This window comes from Dromiciops gliroides, chromosome 1, assembly GCF_019393635.1.
Source record: "Dromiciops gliroides isolate mDroGli1 chromosome 1, mDroGli1.pri, whole genome shotgun sequence".
NCBI classification, from domain to species: Eukaryota; Metazoa; Chordata; class Mammalia; order Microbiotheria; family Microbiotheriidae; genus Dromiciops; species Dromiciops gliroides.
The window spans coordinates 235509527-235529994 of record NC_057861.1 but is presented as its reverse complement, the minus strand read 5'-3'; the positions used below and the strand labels follow the sequence as shown (position 1 = coordinate 235529994).

The 20468-nt window shown below is 38.7% G+C and overlaps 1 protein-coding gene across 1 annotated transcript in view; it reads right to left on the bottom strand.

Moving 5' to 3' along the window:
• Positions 1 to 20468, bottom strand: part of GREB1L (GREB1 like retinoic acid receptor coactivator) — a 165362-nt gene that overhangs the window by 133661 nt on the left and 11233 nt on the right. Inside the window, exons 2-3 of the mRNA XM_043979628.1 lie at positions 6165 to 6324; positions 5741 to 5938 (exon numbers count right to left, since the gene is read on the bottom strand). Coding sequence (XP_043835563.1) covers positions 5741 to 5938; positions 6165 to 6321 — 355 coding nt within the window. The 5' untranslated portion in view covers positions 6322 to 6324. The remainder of the gene's footprint in view (positions 1 to 5740; positions 5939 to 6164; positions 6325 to 20468) is intronic.

The window sequence follows — 20468 nt, the reverse complement described above, 5'->3', positions numbered from 1 at the left end:
CTATCCACTGTACCACCTAGCTGCCACACCAAGTTACTCTTAAAACTCACTTATAACTTAGTTTTCAATGAGAACCTTAAAACCATTTAAAAGAACTACTTAATGCTTAACGTGGAACACAAGGCTGAGGTAGTATCAAGTTTAATACTGACCTACTGAGGGGGCAACTAGGTGGCCCAGTGGATAAAGCAGTGGTCTTGGATTCAGGAGGACCTGAGTTCAAATCCAGCCTCAGACACTTGACACTAGCTGTGTGGCCCTGGGCAAGTCACTTAACCCTCATAGCCCTGCCTCCCCCCTCCCCCCAAAATACTGACCTACTGACTTGTTCATTAAATAAAAGGTAAGGGAGAGGACACAATCTTAGTATATACTCTGGATAAGGTACGGCACCTTTCTTTCTCAAAAGTACACATTACTTGAAACATTACATCTTAAAATGAGTTTTACAGATAAGTAGAAAAAAAGATATTGGGGCAACTTCAATACAAGGTTTGTAGCCTGTTCTACACAGATAATAATTAATTAACTACTGATCATGTTGACTAGTGTGGAACAAGACTCCCTCATACTCTGGGTTAAAGGAATCCTGACTAATCAATAATAATTCTAAACCTAATCAATAATACTTGGAGGTAGTTCCCCCCCCCCCCCCCCGTGTCATTTCTAAGGAAGAAAGACTATTTAAGAGTACTTAAGCTCCCGTGAACTGATCCGACCATTCTGAAGAACAATTTGCAACTATGCCCAAAGGGCTATAAAGCTGTGCATACCCTTTGACCCAGAAATACTACCATTAGGTCTTTTTCCCAAAGAGATCATAAAAAAGGGAAAAGGACCCATATGCACAAAAATATTTATAGCTGCTCTTTTTGTGGTGGCAAGGAATTGGAAATTGAGAGGATGCCCATCAGTTGGGGAATGGCTGAACAAGTTGTGTTATATGAATGTAATGGAATACTGTTGTGCTGTAAGAAATGATGAGCAAGAGAATTTCAGAGAAACCTGGAAGGACTTACATGAACTGATGCTGACTGAGAGGAGCAGAACCAGGAGAACTTTTTGTACACAGTATCAACAACATTGAGTGTTGATCAACTGTGATAGACTTGACTCTTCTCAGCAATACAATGGTCCAACATAGTTCCAAAGGACTCATGATGGAAAATGCTCACCAAATCCAGAAAAAAAGAACTATGGAATCTAGATGCAGATTGAACCATACTATTTCTATTTTTTTCCTTTTTCTTTTTTGAGGTTTTTCCTTTTTGCTCTGATTCTCCTTACACAGCATGACTAATGCAGAAATATGTTTAATGTGATTGTATATATATATATATACATATATATGTATAAAACCTATATCAGAATGCTTGCTCTCTTGGGGAGGGGGGAGGGAGGGAGAAAAATTTGAAACTAGAAATCTTATAAAAACAAATGCTGAAAACTATTTCTACATGCAACTGGAAAATAATAAAATACTTTTATTGGGAAAAAAAGAGTACTTAAGCTCCATATACTGTGGGTTACTGATTTATTTATTTGTTTGTTTGTTTGTTCATTTATTTATTTATTTTTAGTGAGGCAATTGGGGTTAAGTGACTTGCCCAGGGTCACAGAGCTAGTAAGTGTTAAGTGTCTGAGGCTGGATTTGAACTCAGGTACTCCTGACTCCAGGGCTGGTGCTCTATCCACTGCGCCACCTAGCCGCCCCTGATTTATTTTTATAGTGTCAGATTTTAATTACACATAAAATTTCATCTACTTTGAGGATTCTCTAGGCCTCATCTTCCACCTATCTTTTGGCTATTTTACTTCTCCATAACAGAGTGTACAAGGAGGGACAGGATAAGCAGAGAAAATTCCAATTGCAATACAGGCCTGATTCTTCTGATCTCACTTATTATTATTGGAATGAACTAGAGTTCATTCCAATTGTTTTGCAGCACAAGCCCTGTAAGGGAAGGGTCCTGAGATATTTTTCCAGATGTTATATACATCTTTTTTTTTTTTGGCTGGGCAATGGGGGTTAAGTGACTTGCCCAGGGTCACACAGCTAGTAAGTGTCAAGTGTCTGAGGCCGGATTTGAACTCAGGAACTCCTGAATCCAGGGCCAGTACTCTATCCACTGCGCCACCTAGATGCCCCTCATATATACATCTTTTCATTTTGATGCAGACTTTGTTTTCTTATCACAGTGTGACTCCCAGAGGGCAGAACTGGGACCAATAGGTAGAAGCCACAGGAATCTGATTTTTTCTACTTAGTTTAAGGAAGGACTTAGTAACCACTTGAGCTTTCTAAAAAGGGAACTACCCAATCCAAGACATAGTAACATCTCTATTTCTGCAGGTGTTCATATAGAGACTAATAACTACTTGCCTAGGATGTTGTTGGGATTCATGCTTTAGTATAAGATTGACTAGAAAAACCAATGAGGTTCTTTCCAATTCTAGGATTTCAAAACGTCTTGAATCATTATGGTTAATTACAATAAATCTGACATGTGAGATTGTGTTGCAGTCACTTTGTCCAAGGCTATGTTATAATAGCTGAATTACATGATGCTAAATGATGGGGGGAAGAGGGCCAGGGAATATAATTTGACCTGCAGTATAAACAAATACATGAACTATAAAAGCACTTTACAAAGATTCTTCCATTCCTGTTAGAATTAAGGCAAAGCAGTTGGCAGCAGAGTAGATAGAGAGTAATAAAATTCTTAAATGGAGTTTTAAAAAAAACACTACCATTTAAAAATGGTAGTTGTGGTATAATGGGAAAAAAATAGTTTTAGATTTAGAAACAGGAAAAACTAGGTTCATGAAAGTCTTGATCCTACCATTATCTTGGGTAAATCACTTTTACATCATTTAGCCTCAATTTCACCATATATAGAATAATGGCTAGCATTTATATATTGCTTTAAAGTTGGCAAAGATCCTTTAAAATATTATCTCATTTTATCCCCACAACAATCCTGGAAAGTTGGGGCTATTATCTCCATTTTGCAGATGAGGGAACTGAGGCAGAAAGAGATTAAATGACTTGTCCAGGGTCACACAGCTAGTAAGTGTCTGAGGTTGGATTTTAATTCCGGTCTTCCTGTCTCCATATCCTCTATCACTGTACCACTTAGGTATTTCCACATTATGATAATACGTATTCAACCGACTTCACAAAGTTAATTATTTCCATTCCCACTACTATGAGAGAGCATCCAATAAAAAGGAAACACCACATGCAAAAGGTAAAAGCAAAATATTTGATATTACAATTATTTTAGTGGGGGAGGGCAGGTTTTTTCCTCCCCCACCAGAAAATTGATGTAATAATGGAAACTATGAAGCAGATAAGAGGTAACCAGGCATTAATATGGTAGCAAAGTACAAAGCCAGTCTGTAATCAATCCCTTTAAGAAGTGCAAAGGAATTTTCTGCTTAAGTTTTAAGGGCAGTTGGCCATTAGCTAAAAGAAATTTGGCCAAAGCCCTTAAGTTCTTTAAAAAGCTAAGCCTGGGGCAGCTAGGTGGCGCAGTGAATAGAGCACATTGGAGTCAGGGGGACCTGAGTTCAAATATGACCTCAGACACTTGACACTTACTAGCTGTGTGACCCTGGGCAAGTCACTAAACCCCAACTGCCTCACCAAAAAAAAAAAAAAAAGCTAAGCCTGTCAAGCCCTGGAGAAAGACAGGAAAGTCCAGAGTTTAGGTCACTGAAAGCAAGGAGGGGCTTTGTTCATCTTGTGTGCTCCCAGCATAATCTCTTTCCCACTCCCACCCCCACCCCCCCAACACTGAGATGTGGTATTTTGTAGTAAAATCACTTTCATAGTAGGAGACACTTTCCATCTAACAAGGGAGCATATTTGGAGAGAGCAATCCAAGGTGGAAAGCAAAGACATACTCTCCCATCTACTACTTGCCACAGACACAGAGAAATTTGAGTTAGGAAGCATCTTGATAGATCAGAAGAGACCTAAGTATGGATTCAAGAGAGAGCTATCCCTACCAGTCGAGTTGAACTGTAGATGAACACACACAGGGAGTCTAGCTGAGTGACCTTTTCAATAAGATACTTTGCCCAGGCTAAGAACACCAGGAGAGCAGGGTAAGAATACCATGCTCTTGAAGTACTGGAAGTTTGAGGGGCTTTGGTTACATAGGATTCCTCACCAACAATGGACTCTAAATTTGTTTCTACTCTTCCTGCTTTCGTTGTATGTTTTTATGTGATAGGGTAACCAAAGTTTATGAGGGAAATGTTTTAAAACTACTGTCTTTTTTTGTGTGTGTGTGGGGCAATGGGGGGTTAAATGACTTGCCCAGGGTCACACAGCTAGTAAGTGTCAAGTGTCTGAGGCTGGATTTGAACTCAGGTATTCCTGAATCCAGGGCCGGTGCTTTATCCACTGTACCACCTAGCTGCCCCAAAACTACTGTCTTTATTATGCCCTCTTAGTGAATGCCTTGTTTTGAGTTAACTATCGGCTATTAAAGACAGATTCACTGGTGGGGGCTCATGGGTTACAGTTTTAGGAATTCAGACTAACAAAAAAGAGGTACAGTCAATGTTCCACATTCACAAGCTTAACTTTGCTGACTTCCAATGTTTGGGTGATTTTATCAGTAACCTCATTTCCACTTTCACATTGGCAATCACGTATATTCATGACTGTGCAGAAAAGAATGAGGGGCTTAATGTGTGCAAGTTTATAGAGCAGATCGTGCCCTACTAGGTGCTTCCCTGGTCCTCTTCACCCTACCATTCATTGTAAAGGACTCCCTGTGCATTCTTTGCATATTTTCATGGTTTGTCCTTAAAACTCAAGTTTGGTATTGTAATTATGCCCTCAATGCTCTCAAAGAATAGTGCAAATCCTCTGGACTCTAAGCCCAAGTATGCAAAGTCAGTCATACAGCTTAGTGAGAATATAAAGATGTTAAATAAAATTCATGCCAAAATGTTGGTAGCTGCTGTCAGTCATAAGTTTGATGTTAATGAATTGACAATTAGGTATATTTATAAATAGAAGGAAAGTATTTGCCCATGCTGTAAATTTCTTGTGTTATGAAAAGCAAATATCATCTGAAATTAATACTGTTTTATTGAGATATTAGTACAAAAGGTCACAAAATTCTAGGGAAATACTAGCAAGAAAAATGTTTTGCATGCTACCAATTTTATTTTATGTACTATATTTTATGGTTTATTTCATGGTTACTGTGTTAGGAAATGTACATGTTACCAGGATTAATGTTTGGTTATGAAGAATTATGTGCAAAAAGTATATTTTCAGGATCTTCTAGTGAAAGATTAGAGTTTGTGGAGATTTTCTTGTCAGAGGTACTGACATGGTTTGTCATTTCCTTCTCAAGCTCATTTTATAGTGTGAGAAACTGAGGTAAACAGAATTAAGTGACTTTTCCAGGGCCACACAACTAGTAAGTGTCTGAGACCAGATTCGAACTCACAAAGGGGGGGGTGGGGAGTGTTTTTGACTCCAGGCTCAGCACTCTATCCACTGTGCCACTTAGTTGCCCAGTAAATTGTGATATAAACACAATCTATTATTGTTGTTACTGGTGTTACAATTTTGGGGGGCAGCATATTTTTTAAAAAATATATATGCAAGTCAATCCTTTATTTCCCATAAATTCCCAACATATATCCATTATGATCAGAAACTAATAGTCTAACAGAAGGATCCAATAAAAGAGAAAGAAATAAAACTCACCATCTGTAGTGCAAGACCCTTCTGGGGCAGGTTTTTGTGAATAGGGAATTGGTGGGCTATTTGAATCTGACATGTCTTCATCTTCCTCTTCATCTTCCATTTCATTAGCAGTTGGATTGTTAGAAAAGTCCAGACTCCCATTTTGAGTGTAGCGGTGTACCAGTTCTTTATCCAGATCTTCCACTTTAGGTTTGACATCTGAGTAAGCAAACAAACTAGAGATAGTATCATGTTGGGACTCACTGGAAAAAATGCCTTGAGGGGAAAAAAAATCCCAGCAGAGAAATAAAATTCTCTAGAAGATATGTTCCAGGGAAGTGCGACAATTTCAAGTATTGATTCAGAAATCTCCCACTTTAGAACGCCTAAATCTTTTAAGAGCAAAGAAGGCCACCATGCTGATGACCGAGTTTGGGAAGCTTACCTGCAGGAGAGAATGGGTGCTGATCAGGATCTAAGTAGAGCTGAGAAAAAATTGGCCTTGGTACCACACTACTACATCTCAGGGATGCTTCTATTGAATTGTGAAGCGCTTCTTCGAATCGGGCAGATTTCAGTTGCCCTGCATATGAATTCCCCATGATCTACAAAAAAGAAAAATTTTTAAAAAATAAATGGAAGGTATATAAAAATGAATGCAATAGAGATATTCTATATGAAAATTCTATGTATACACACTATAAATTCTCTCCTACAATTCCTTATTGACAAAACATGTACATGGTTATATTACATAACTAATTCTTGTATTCAGGGTTACTGGTTGTTGTTTTTTAATAGTTTGTGGCAAATCATTCAGATTGCTGGCCCTTGGTAAACTTTATGTTGCTAGAAGGCCCCCTCCATATGGAATCTTTAGTGTTCTCACTTAACAAAGAACAAACATCCACCTGCTTATTTCATCCCCTACCTAGCTTCATGGAAATATTATGTAACAAGAGAAATCCTTAGTATTATACTGGTCTCTATATTACTGGCACAGATTTATTAGAAGGAAAGCACAATAAATGATGACAAAACTTTTCAGGTGCAAAGCATCAATGATTTTTTATTTGTTGACTCTGCAAATGGATTGTCTTTCTGGTTCATGAAGACTATATGAAATGAACTGAGTATTTCCAAGTACCAAATGCTACAAAAACCTTTGTCACTTGTTGGAAACCAGGCCCCAGAGACAAAGATGCATTTTCCAACTGGCACTGTATTCCAAATTGGGTTAGCTCATAATATACACTCACTTACAAAACCATGATGTCATCAATGCAGGTGATCTCTCCAATAATGCAAACCCAATACATGCATCCTGCCATCCCTTCTCAAGCTGTGCAACTTTTGTTGCTATTCTCCTGTAATTCTCTGAAGGGAGCTGACCTGACATGATGGGGGTCTTCCTCCAGATTCCTTTACACTAGGTCAAGATCCCTTGAAAGAAGCCACCTATTAGTCCCCAGTCTCATTACATTACCAAGTCACTTCAATTTCTCATCATAAATCTCTCTGATGACGTCCTTCACACTATTTCTCTTATGTGGTTCTTCATTAACAAATGCATCATACCTGCTATGCAGAACCATCATTAGACATTTCTACACCCAAAGCTAATTCACTAAGGAAAGTGGTGACAAGAAAAACATATATCCCTGCAGTCAGGCGCAGTTATACTAGGAGAGACGGCAAATATTCGTCATGAGCGTTGTAATGAGATGAACAATGACAGACAATTGGCAATTACTGAATTACAGCCATTACAATTGCATTTACTTCACAATTATTGAATACTATATAAACACATCTCTGTCTCTTGCTGGGAACTGGTCTTTTTCCAGGTTCCTGCCCCATAGATGGTTTTGCCAGTTACTTGTATTGTGATGTTTAAAATCTAAATGTGTGGTCACCTTAAATTAGAAGCTTTAGCAGCAATCTCTGGGCATTAAGCATTTATTAAAGCATACTAGGTATTAGAAAAAAAAAAAGAACACGTGGAGTTAAGAAAAAGCCTCTCTAGCCTAGAGTTCCAGCCTGGTCTGGTTCTTCCTCAAGTCCTTCACCAGGAGCCTGCTTCAACCATCAACCCCTCTCAAACTAAGTGTGGAAGCTTTTTAGAGGTCTGAAGCAGAGGCCGTCCTTACACACTGCTTCAAGCTGATTGGTAGGTATCATCCAAATCCATTGGTTTACTGGACTTGAAGGTGGTTTCGAGTTGAGTTCAAAGTCCTTAGCTTCTGAGAACAATACCGTCTTAGGGGCTAGCCAGGTGTGGTTACAATCTAATTAATTTGAAGTAGGCTAATCAGCAAAATCAATCACTCTCACTTAATTCAATCAGTTTAGATTAATCTCCAGGTGAGCCTTTGAGTATCTGCCAAATCCCATTATTTTCTCACAGTATCTGTAGCCACTTAATGCAGGTCCTGGCATCATGGAAGCATTTAATATAAGACTGCTGACTGACTGAACTAGCACCATTTTCTTAGGAAGAATGCAGTTAGCCTACAAAATGTAAAGCTTCATTCCCCTACCCCCCAAAAAAACACAGAGTGAATTTGGTGTCTTACCTTTGGCCCATGAAATGTTTAGAAAAGATGACAATTCAAGGTCTGTATACTTAATTTCCTTTCTAAAGCAGGATTTCTTGTACAACCTAAAAGTGTTACTTTCTATTGTAAATCTAGACTCTAAGGAATTACTCAAAAACTGTATATCAATCAATCAATAATTATTTATAAAATGCCTATTATGTTCCAGATGGGCAGCTAGCCAGCACAGTGGAAAGAGTGCCAGGCCTGAAGATAGGAAGATTCATCTTTATGACTTCAAATCTGGCCTCAGTACCTTATTAGGTGTGTATGACCCTGGGCAAGTCACTTAAGCCTTTTTGCCTCAGTTCCTCATATGTAAAAATGAGCTGGAAAAGGAAATGGCAAAAGCATTCCAGTGTCTTTGCCAAGAAAACCCCAAATGGAGTCATGAAGAGTGGAACATGACTGAAAACAATGAAACAACATTATGTTCCAGACACTGTTAAATACAAAGTGCAAAAATTAAATAGTCTTGCCCTTAAGGAGCTTATATTCTGTCAGAGGAGATGAGGCATATAAAGAAATAAAGAAGAAATATATACCAAAAATACAAGGTAATTCTGGATCAGGGCCCTAGTAATTGAAGGATCAAGAAAAAGGTATCACCTGAGCTGAATACTGAAGGTAACAAGGGATTCTGAGAGTCAGCAGTGTTTATACATTTCCTGTTTAGAATGGCTGAACAAATTGTGGTATGTGATTATGATGGAACTATTGCTCTATAAGAAATGATGAACAAGAAGCTCTCAGAAAAACCTGGAAAGACTTATATGAGCTGATGCAAAGTGAAATGTACTGTGTACAAAGTAATAGCAGTATTGAAAGATGTTCTGCTGTGAATGGCTTGGCTATTCTCAGCAATACAATGATCCAAGACAACTCTGAAGGACTTAAGATGAAAAATGTGATCCGTCTTCAAAGAAAGAACTGATGGTGTCTGAATACAGATTGAAGCATAATTTCTTTAGTTTATTTTTCTTGTTTGGTTTTTTTGGTCTGTTTTCTTTTACAACCTAATATGGAAAAGTTTTGTATGACTACACCTGTATAACTTATATTGAGTTGCTTACCTTCTTAAAGGAAGGAGGTGGGGAGGGAGGAAGGAAGATAATTTGGAATACAAAGTTTTAAAAATAGATGTTAAAGGGACAGCTAGGTGGCACAGTGGATAGAGCACTGGCCCTGGAGTCAGGAGTACCTGAGTTCAAATCCGGCCTCAGACAATAAACACTTACTAGCTGTGTGACCCTGGGCAAATCACTTAACCCCAATTGCCTCACTTAAAAAAAAATGGATGCTAAAAATTCTTTTTACATGTAATTGGGGAAAAATAAAATTCTAAACAAAGAAATAAATAAACATTCACTGTTTAGCAGGTAGCCAGTGGCAAATGCATGATGATAAAATAGTATTGTCTGTGCAGAACAGCTAGGCCAGAGTGAATGGACAAAAGAAAATAAGAAGGGGAGTAATATATACATACATACATATATACATATTTATGAAAAGGTAAGTTTGAAGGACTTTAAAAGACTGATAAGTTTATATTTTATCTGAAAGACAATAGCGAGTCATTGTAATTTCTTGATTAGAGAAATGTTCTTTAGGAAAATCACTTTTTTCTTTTTAAAATATTTTTATTTATTTTATTAAATATTTCTCAACTACAATGTAAAAAAATTAACATTAGAAAAATCACTTTTTAGCTATGTGGAGGATAAACAGGAATGGCGGGAGACTTGCTGCAGAGGGAGAGGCCCCTGCTAATTAAAAGGGTATTTTAAAAGTTCAGGGGAAAGGTGGTGAGGGCCTGAACCAGGGCATTAGCCATATGAGCAAAGAGAAGTGTGAGAGACATTATGGAGGTTGAAACAACTAGATTTGGCAACTGAGAATTTGTTTCTGTGGGGCAAGAGTGAGGAGCTGAGGATAATGCCAAGGTGGTGAATCTGAGTGATTAGAAGGATGGTGTTGCCCTCGATAGAAATAAGGAAATTCAGGAGAGGGGTAGGTTTTTGGCAGAAAGATAATGAGTCCCCTTTTGGAGAGGTTGAGTTTCAGATGCCTATGGGACATCCAGTTGTAAATTTTCAACAGTAAGTTTGTGATGTGAAATAGGAATTCATGAGAGAGACTAGGTTGGCAACATATCTGTGAGTTGTCTGAATAAAGATGATAAACTCATGGGAGCTTATATGGTAATTCAGTAGGGAGTGTAGAGAGAGAATGGAAGAAGATCTGAGGTATACCCATACTTAGGTGGTAGGATCCAGCAAAGGGGACAGAGAAGGAGATGAGACAGAGGTAAGAGGTGAACCAACAGAGAGCAGTGTCAATAAAATCCAGAAAAGAGAGAAGATATCCAAGTAAAGTGGGTGGTCTACTCTGCTATAGACTGCAGAAAGGTCAAGAAAGATGAGGCATAAGAAAAAGTTGAGGGATTGGTACAGTTTAATGAAGTGTTGTGTGTTGTTTGTTTTTTTTTTTAATTTTAAAAGATAGAGTGTGTTTGTAGGCAGCAGTGAACAATAAAGATTAGACAGAGAAAAGGGATGACTGTGGGGGCCACAGTCTGCTAGAGAAGATGGGAGGGAACGGAAACAGAGATTCATGTAGACTAAGTAGACCGTTGTAAAGAGAAGGGACATCTTCGTCGTTAAATGGAGTAAAGGGGTTTTAATAGAAGAGAGGTTTTGAAATGTGGAGAAGGGGAAATAGAGTACAAATGGTTTCTATTTTCTCAGCAAAGTACAAGATGAGGTATTTAGCTGAGAGGGTTAGAAGGATAGGTGTGGTGTGAAAGGCTTGAGGAAAGAAGAGAAGGTATGGAAAGAAAGTACAGAAGAGACTATGGGGAATGAGATAAGACAATTAGAAAGAAAAAAAGGATTGCCTTACTGAAAGTAGGGGCCCACTGATATTAGATAACATAAATTTGTCCTTGACCCAGTACCTTTTCTAGCATCACTCAGACACATGATTAGGAACAGAGGAAGTATAGATGGTATTTCATATTACTGGATTTATCTCTGTATTAAATGATTTTGTCTCTGTATCCTTATAGCCACATTCTAATTCAACGTGACCTTTTAAAGTTGTGTGTGTGTGTGTGTGTGTGTGTGTGTGTGTGCCTGAGAATCAAGCTAAAATAGATGCCTTACATTAAGACTCCCCAACCAAGCAATCTGAAGTCCTCATTAGGTTCATCCTGAGACCACATCCTCATTCCCTAAAGACTATAGATAGATAAGCAATTTCAGCTCTACTTCCACCCCACAGAGTTTCTTAGAGTTGCAGGATCCCCAAATAAGTCTACTACTCTGGTGCCACATTGCTTAACTCATTCTTAATTATAGCACAGAGGTCCTCTACAGCAAAGCTTCTTAAACTGTGTGTTGTGACCCCATAAATGATCAAGTAATTGAATGTGGGGGTCACAAAAATTTGACAACAGTAAAAGGTTATGTATACCTATTTTATGTAACTATAAACCCAGGGTCACGTAAAAATTTCTTGTGCAGAAAGGGTTGGGAATGGGAAAAGTTTAAGAAGCCCTATTCTACAGTGGTGCTATCAAACTCAAGTTAAAACTGGGGCCACTAAACCATCATAAGGATCCCTGCCAGTTTCATATTGACTCAGAAAACTACATGTTAACATTATCTATATTCTAATTGTATTTGGGGGGGGCGGGGCAATGATGGTTAAGTGACTTGCCCAGGGTCACACAGCTAGTAAGTGTCAAGTGTTTTAGGCTGAATTTGAACTCAGGTCCTCCTGAATCCAGGGTGGTGCTTTATCCACTGTGCCACCCAGCTGCCCCCTATTCTATTGTATTTTTATTTATTTTAAAAACATATTTCCCAATTACATTTTAATCTGGTTCTGCTGGTGTTTGACACTTCTCCTCTAAGGATTTCCTAAAGTGGAAGGGAAATAAAGTGATTCCCATAACTTCTTAGGATCAAAAAATCTGAAGGAAAAAAACAAAGCCTTAGCTTGACAGAAGTTACTACGTGTTCCCCCATCAATCAATGTTTATATTGTATATAAACATTATGTTGTATGGTGCCCTTGTTCCTTAGTCTTTTCATATTTGGGATTTGTAGCATGGTGTCAACAATATTTCATCTTTCCAAATCTCAAAGAGAAACAATGAAATATGGATTTTTTTGTGCCAAAATTACATGGGGGGGGCAGCTAGGTGGCACAGTGGATAAAGCACCTGCCTTGGATTCAGGTGGACCTGAGTTCAAATCTGGCCTCAGACCCTTGACACTTACTAGTTGTGTGACGCTGGGCAAGTCACTTAACCTGAATTGCCTCACCAACCCCCCCCAAAAAAAACCCCCCAAAACTACATATGACAAAGACAGTAAGAGCTTAGAGGATAAATGGACACAAATTGAGTAGTACACATATACTGCTGATTTTTCTGAAACTTGGGTTTCAAGTGTCAGAATATTTTTTCCTCACCACCACCAGGCAATTTTTTTATCCCTTCCTAACTGATTCTCTATGTTATTTCCCACAAATTCCACATCTTTTCTTCTTTCCTCAAGGTTCCCCAGTCCCTTTTCCCCTGAAGCAGTTAGGTGGTACAATGGAAGGCCTGTAGTTAGGAAGACTTAAGTTCAAATCCAGCTTCGGATACTTATTAGCTATGTGACTTTAGGCAGGTCATTTAACTTCTTTTTGCCTCAGTTTCCTCAACTTTAAAATGGGAATAACAGCACCTACCTTGTAGGGCTGTACTTAGCACAGTACCTGGCACACAGTAAGCACCATATAAATGCTTATGCCATTCTCTCCCCTACCCCCTGCCCTCTCAGTCTCCTCCCCTGGATATTTCCTTATCATCACAGGATTCTACACTGAAAATCAGCATTCCATAAAACAGCTTGGTTGATATCATGACAGCTCAAGCTCCTTTTCTTTCTTTCTTTATTTGGTTGATTAGTTGTATTTGACTCTTCAAGAGCTCCTTTTGGGGAAAAGATACTGGAGTGGTTTTTCCATTTCCTTCTCCAGATCATTTTACAGAAGAGGAAACTGAGGGAAAGAGGGTTAAGTGGCTTGCCCAGGGTCACACAACTAGTAAGCCTCTGAGGCCAGATTCGACTTCAGGGCCTGTTCTTTATCCACAGTGCCTCTTAGCTGCCCCTAGGCATTTCTTGATCCCCACAGTTGTAGAGATCCTCCCCCCTCCCCAGTCATTTAGTATTTATTTTGCATATAATCTAGTAGTTAGTAACTTGTGAATATATTATATATTCCCCAGTGGAATGTAAGCAATTTGAGGACAGGGACTGCTTTACTTGTGTATTTGCACTCTCAACATTTTGCAGAGGACCTTAGTAAATATCTGTCGATTGATGAGCTATATCCAGAACAGGTGAGTTGAGATGTCTACAGGGCACTTAGATGAAGATATTCAGTGGGGCTTTGGCTTGTGGAGCTGGAGTTTAGGGAAGAGATAAAATCTGGATAGAAAGATTTGGGAGTACTTTGCAAAGTCATGTGGTTTTTAACTATTGGAAGTTCATGAGATCACTGAGAGAGAGAAGAGAGCCTAGCCAGAGCTCTAGGAGACATAAGTGGTTAAGAGATAGGGCACTGATGATGACCCATTAATGGAGACTGAGAAGGGAGACTCAGATGGGCAGAAGGAAAAGCAGGAGAGGGAGGGTTAAGTTTGAGGAAAGTATAGGGGGGAGAGTATTAGAGGTTGTCAACAGTGTCAAAAGCTGTAGATAAGTTAAGAATGAGGGTTGAGAAAAGGCCAACAAATTTAGCAAGTAAGAGATTTTTATTGCCACCTTTTATTTCTATAGTCCATCCATACAATTTATTTTTTTTTTAATTGCAGGGCAATGAAGCTTAAGTGACTTGCCCAGGGTCACAAAGCTAGTAAGTGTCAAGTGTCTGAGGATGAATTTGACCTCAGGTCCTCCTGAATCCAGGACCGGTGCTTTATCCACTTTGCCACCTAGCTGCCCCATACAGTTCAATTTGACAAACATTTATTAAGCACCAAACTAGGCACTGAAAATACTGAAAGACACAAATGAAACAGTTTGTGCTCTCAAGGAATTTTGAGGGGAGAAAGGGGAAGAGGAAGAGGGATATAACCTACACAAAGATAAGTAAATAATGCACTTCCCTCCAACCAGGATCTGTTATTGTCTCTATAAAGTCAGATTCTGTCATCGATTACCTGTCCTAAAACAACTTTGCTTCAAGAGACAATTGAATGAGTCTCTCAGGATGTAGGGTGATGAATCTTCAAAGTATAAGAGACAAGAAAAATAAAATGAAATACCTTGGCTTTATTAAGGAAGCCACCAAGAGACTTTCAATATTCACAAAACAGACAAGAGTCAATCACTGGGCCCTATGTATGCCAATGTAGTCTATATATTCTGACAGCCGGATATTAGGAAGAGTTTTCACATTTTCTGTGATACAGAAGGTAGATTTGTTTCCAAGTAATTTTGGCTCGATCTTAAAACACAAAACACTTTTTAACAATTAGAACTGTCCAAAATGGATTTAATTTCTACAAGGAGACAACAAACTCCTCACTACCAGGAATTTTGCAGAAGTCCCGCTTAGGTAGAATATAAGCTCCTTGCTTTTGTCTTTGTAACCCCTGCGGGGCTTTCTTGGTAGAGATACTGGGTAACTTGCCATTCCCTTTTCCATGGCATACAATAGTATCTAATAAATGCTTGTTGGTTGATTGATTAATATACTGATTGGCTTGTATAATCTTTAAAGTCTCTTCTTACTCTAGATCTATATGATCTATGTAGTAGTTTGGGGTTTTTTTGATCTGGGCCGGGGAGTTCACCAAGACAAAGTAATCCCAGTGTGGAAAATCCCTTCCAAAGATGTAAGTGAACAATTTCTCTGGTACTTACAGCCCTATAAAGTTGCCTGGGGTTAAAGGTTGGGTGATTCACCCATTGTCACTGAGTTATATCTCAAAGGCAGAACTTGAACTCAGGTCTTTCTGACTTTAAAGCCAATCACATTACTTCTCTATACAGATAGCACTTATAACTCATGTAATATAACTTCATAAAATAATATTTGTGGCTAAATAAAATATACAATAGATAATATAAATATGTGATATATAAATAATAATATTTGCCTCTAAAATATTTTCATCATTTTTCAAATATGTTATGGGTTGGTGTTACATCCGACAGATATTGATAGTATAGTAAAGCTCCCCCCAGATAAATTATGGCATGAATTATAATACTTTGAAACCCAAAACTGAGTAGTAACACTAATATTGACACCTGGGGCAGAAGAGAAGCAGGAGAACATGGTGAACTAGGCATGAGTAAACACAAATTGGAGAAGGAACTAGGTAAATTGGGAAGATAACGAGGGCCTACCTATACCTTTCTAGGAGAAAGGACTCATTTCTTTCCCAATTTTTCTTGGCCCAATCTATCCAATGTCTTGCTAGCAGAGTGCAGTAGGTACTTGTAGAATACCAGTTTATGACAATGCTGCAAGGATCCAAAGGGCATTTGCAAGATTTCATGTGAATCCTTTTAAAAAACCCTCCAATAGTAGCAACAGTAAAAACAATCAAGGGAGAATTCACTTGGCATGAAGGGTCACACAGTTTCAAGTACTGACTGTGGGACTAGCTGTGGGACCCCAAGAAAGTCACTTCTCTAAGTACCAACCTAAGCAACTCTGCCAAAAATTTCTGAATACATGGCTGACCTTCATTGGTAGAAGGAGGATCCTCAGTGGGTTTTACCTATAACAATAAAATCATAGGTCTGGCAATAATCATTATCATAATAAGAACAATGGTCAGCCAATCAGTCAGTCAATAAACTTTCCTTTGAGGGAATTCTTCCCAGGAAACTTCTGTAGGAAATATTAGGAGAGCTTGTCATTCTACAGAAATGCTGAAGGGTCTTGGGAGGTGGTTGACAGTACTCTCTGAATTGTTCTGTCCCCCCCATCTCCCTACTTTTATGAGTCCATTAGCTCTCAAGTAAAAAGGTAGCTAACAGCTCACTAATTAAGAAGACTAAGGACCTATAAAAATACTCAAGAAAACCTGATTTCAAATCCTGCCTCAATTACTGGCTTGTGGGAAGGACCCTGGCAAGTCACCTAACCTCCCTGTGCCTCAGTTTCCTCATCTGTAAAATGGGGATAATACCAGCACTTACCTTCCAAGGTTGTTGTGAAGCTCAAATGAAATAACATGTGCCAAGTGCCTTGCAAACTTTAAAGTGTTCTATAAATGCTAGCTTCTATTAGGAAGATATGAAGTGTTGTAAAAACCTTCTAGAGTCAAACCTTCTCAGACAAAGTGAAGAGTTAAAAAACTGGCCTCAAGAATAGAACCAATCACCAAACTGGCTATGAGCTCAGGGCAGAGGGCTTACTTAGTTCATGCTAGTTCACACAGATGAACCTCATTAAATAGATGTTCACTTAATGCAGTATGCTTTCATGAGGGTGTTCTTAAAATCACGTCCAATAACATTCTATGAGACTGGTAACGTAGGCAAGCCTCGAGCAATTGATCTCTTTTGTCCTGATTCTCAAAACAAGTCAAGCACTGTGTGCCTTTTAACATCATATCTGTATGAGCTGGAATTGGTATCTGGCTGAAAGTCAACCGAAACAAAACTAAGGGGATGCTAACAGATGAGAAAAAAATTTTTAAACAGCATACACACACACACACACACACACACACACAATCTGTAAAGTCCATTGCATATACAGGCCGGTCCACCAATGTGGCCATCTGTTTTATACAGGACCTACAAAGGGAAGGGACATGCTTATCTTTATTTCCTTTGTATAGCATCAGGTACTTAAAGATTCCCAATAAATGTTTTTAGCTAATAATGATGCTACTAAAACAGGGGGCGTAGCACAACACCATGGAATGTTATATGCACTCAGATAATTAGTATATCCAAACATAGTTCTTATAAAAAGTGCATGTCACCTCAGGAAGTCCAATGAAGTCCAAATAACCATTACACGCTCTGCTAATCCTTTATCCTTTTTGGAGACAAAAGACAGTGGAAACAAAGCAGGCCTCTACCACTTGCCAAAGCTTTTACCAATTTTTCTCCATATCAGCCTTTATCTTGGAGTGTTTAAGGGAAATAGCATAGGAATAGGTAAAATTTCAGTCTGTAGTGTTTGTATTGTTGTTCAGTTGTTTAAGTTGTGTGTCTTCATGACGCCATTTGGGGTTTTCTTGGCAAAGATACTGAAGTACTTTGCCATTTCCTCCTCCAGCTCATTTTACAGGAGGAACTGAGGCAAACAGGGTTAAAGAATTTTCCCAGGGTCACACAGCTTCTAAGTGTTTGAGGCTGCATTTGAACTCAGGTCTTTGATTCCAGGTCCAGTTCTCTACCCACTGCATTACCCAGCTACCCTGTAGCATTTGTATCTACACCTAAAGATATAAATGAATGGAGCCATAATGTTTTCACCTGCACACTAAGTAGAAATGAGAACAATGTTCTGATTGGTAATATTTCTATCCATACATGAAGCTGTCTACACTGAAAATCATTATTTCTCTAAGTATACATATGTAGACATGAAGACTTCATCCACTCACAACATATTTATTGTATATATCCTCTGTGCAAGGCAAACTTAAGCAACCTCAATGATTTTCTCCTAGTCTAAAAACCAAGAGTTTTTCACCAACCCCCCACAACCCAGATGAGATAACCTATCCATACTTTTATTTTCACCAACTATTTTAGACTTGCGCCAAGTTATGGTTTGATATAATGCATGTCCCTTCCATTCCAGCAGCTACAACCACTTAATTAAGGAAGAGGACAAAGGGAGGGGGAAAGAGAAGAGGAGACAGGAGAGCTCTTTCTTTACATGCTTACTATATAAGCCTCCCATGCTAACTAGGTACTCAAAATTGTTCTTTCCTACACAGTACAAACAGTGTCTGCAAAAACAAAATACAACGGATTCATCAGATAAAAACAAGTACAATTAAGAATGCAACTGAATTATTTCAACAAAGACTATTGGTGGCAGAGAGTATTTGTCATTGCTTTGTCCTTGTCAATATACCACAGCTGTAGAACAAGGGTGAAAACAGAATGATCTAGCTCAGGGCAGGTGGCTAATAGGCATGAAGCCAGAGAGGCATGAAGCCAGGCTACAAAAAAAAAAAAATTGCACTCCAAATACTGAAATAAATGGAAACAATAAACCAAGGATGACTTACTTAAAAGCAAAAACCAACTACTTGAATGCACACTAGGGCACACAAAGGCAGTGACAGTAGCAGGGCTAGCATGTGCCTTGTGTCTCTAAAGGCATTACACCCATTTGTATCACAGCTGGCTGAGAATGTAATTCTCTTTTCCATTTCCTGTGGACTTAAGCCATTAGGTGCTAGGTCTAAAAAAAAAAAAGATCCTTTTAAATCATCTTTACTACATGTTAGTAATACTTTGTTAAGGGCTAAAATTCTAGCTAGTCTGTCTAAAATATCCAATGAGTGGTCACCAATAAATTATAAGCTTTAGCAAGAGTTATACTTTTAAGCATTTATTAAGGAGAATAAGAATTTGGTAAAGAGAGAGAGAAAGGCCTAGATTCCTATCTATTAAAGGGAGAGCACATTTCTAGCTCCGCTCTCCACCAGAGTCCAAAGGAAAGAGCCTGAGACTGAGCGCCAGTCTCTTCCTTCCTCCTCCCACCAGCCCGCGTCAGGAAGTGCGCCAAAGAAAAGACTCCTGGTCTTGCCCTCAAAGACCTTCCCTTCATGGGTGGAACTCTTCTACAGTAAGTCTCCAGCAGGTGGCGTCATTCCAATCGTTACAACTTATAGAACTCATTAAATACACAGTTACTTGTGTTGTTTTCTCTTTTTAAAGTTTTTGTCTTTTCTGAAAAGATTTTTTTCTTTTTAATTGAAAACTTTAATGCTATATAATAACAAATAGATCTCTCTTCCTGATGTAAACTGAAATTGCCTTTTCTTTCTCTATCTATTCTACTCTCTTTTCTTTTCAGGTCAATAAGGATTAAGTGACTTGCCCAGGGTCACACAGCTAGTAAGTGTCAAATGTTTGAGGCTGGATTTGAACTCAGGTCCTCCTGAATCAAGGGCCGGTGCTTTATCCACTGTGCCACCTAGTTGCCCCTTCTCTATTCTCTTTTCCAGGTCTTCCCTTGAAGGCCAGCTCTATAACCACTATACCACAACTGACTATTCAAGAATTATTATTATTATTATTATTATTATTATTATTATTATTATTATTATTATTATTATTGCAGGGCAATGAGGGTTAAGTGACATGCCCAGGGCCACACAGCTATTGTCAAGTGTCTGAGGTGGGATTTGAACTCAGGTCCTCCTGAGGCTGGTGCTTTATTCACTGCGCCACCTAGCTGGCCCAAGAATTATTTTTAAAAGCTTGGTGAGGGGTGGAGGATTTTTTAAAAATGAATTTAATGGGGGGCAGCTAGGTGGTGCAGTGGATACAGCACCGGCCCTGGAGTCAGGAGTACCTGAGTTCAAATCCGGCCTCAGACACTTAACACTTACTAGCTGTGTGACCCTGGGCAAGTCACTTAACCCCAATTGCCTCACTGAAAAAAAAAATGAATTTAATGTAAATGGAACTATATAGATTGTGTTGGGAAGTAATTAGGACTCAAAACACTTAATGGCTCACTGGGTGGCTTATTATGCAAAGGTAAAGATCAAAATGATTTTGTTTCCTTGGTCCCAAGATTGGGATTCTAGGAACTGGAAGGACCTTAGTAAACCTGTCTGGGAACAAGTCAAGGGAAGGCTTAGTAAAAAGACTGGATTGAACTGGACTCAGAGCCATGAGAATGCATTTAAGTCCTGGCTCTGCCATTTACTAGCCAGATGACATTAGACAATTAACAGCCTTTCTGAGCCTCAGTTCCCTCTCTGTTAAAAAGTGATAATAATATTTATACTGCTTGATTCATGAGGTTACTATGAAACTCAAGTTAGATAATGTAAGAAAAATGTTTTGGAAGTATAAAATACTATATAAAAATGAACTACATGCTTCTGAGAGGATAATGGAAAGAGCACAGGCCTGGCTTCTTAAGAT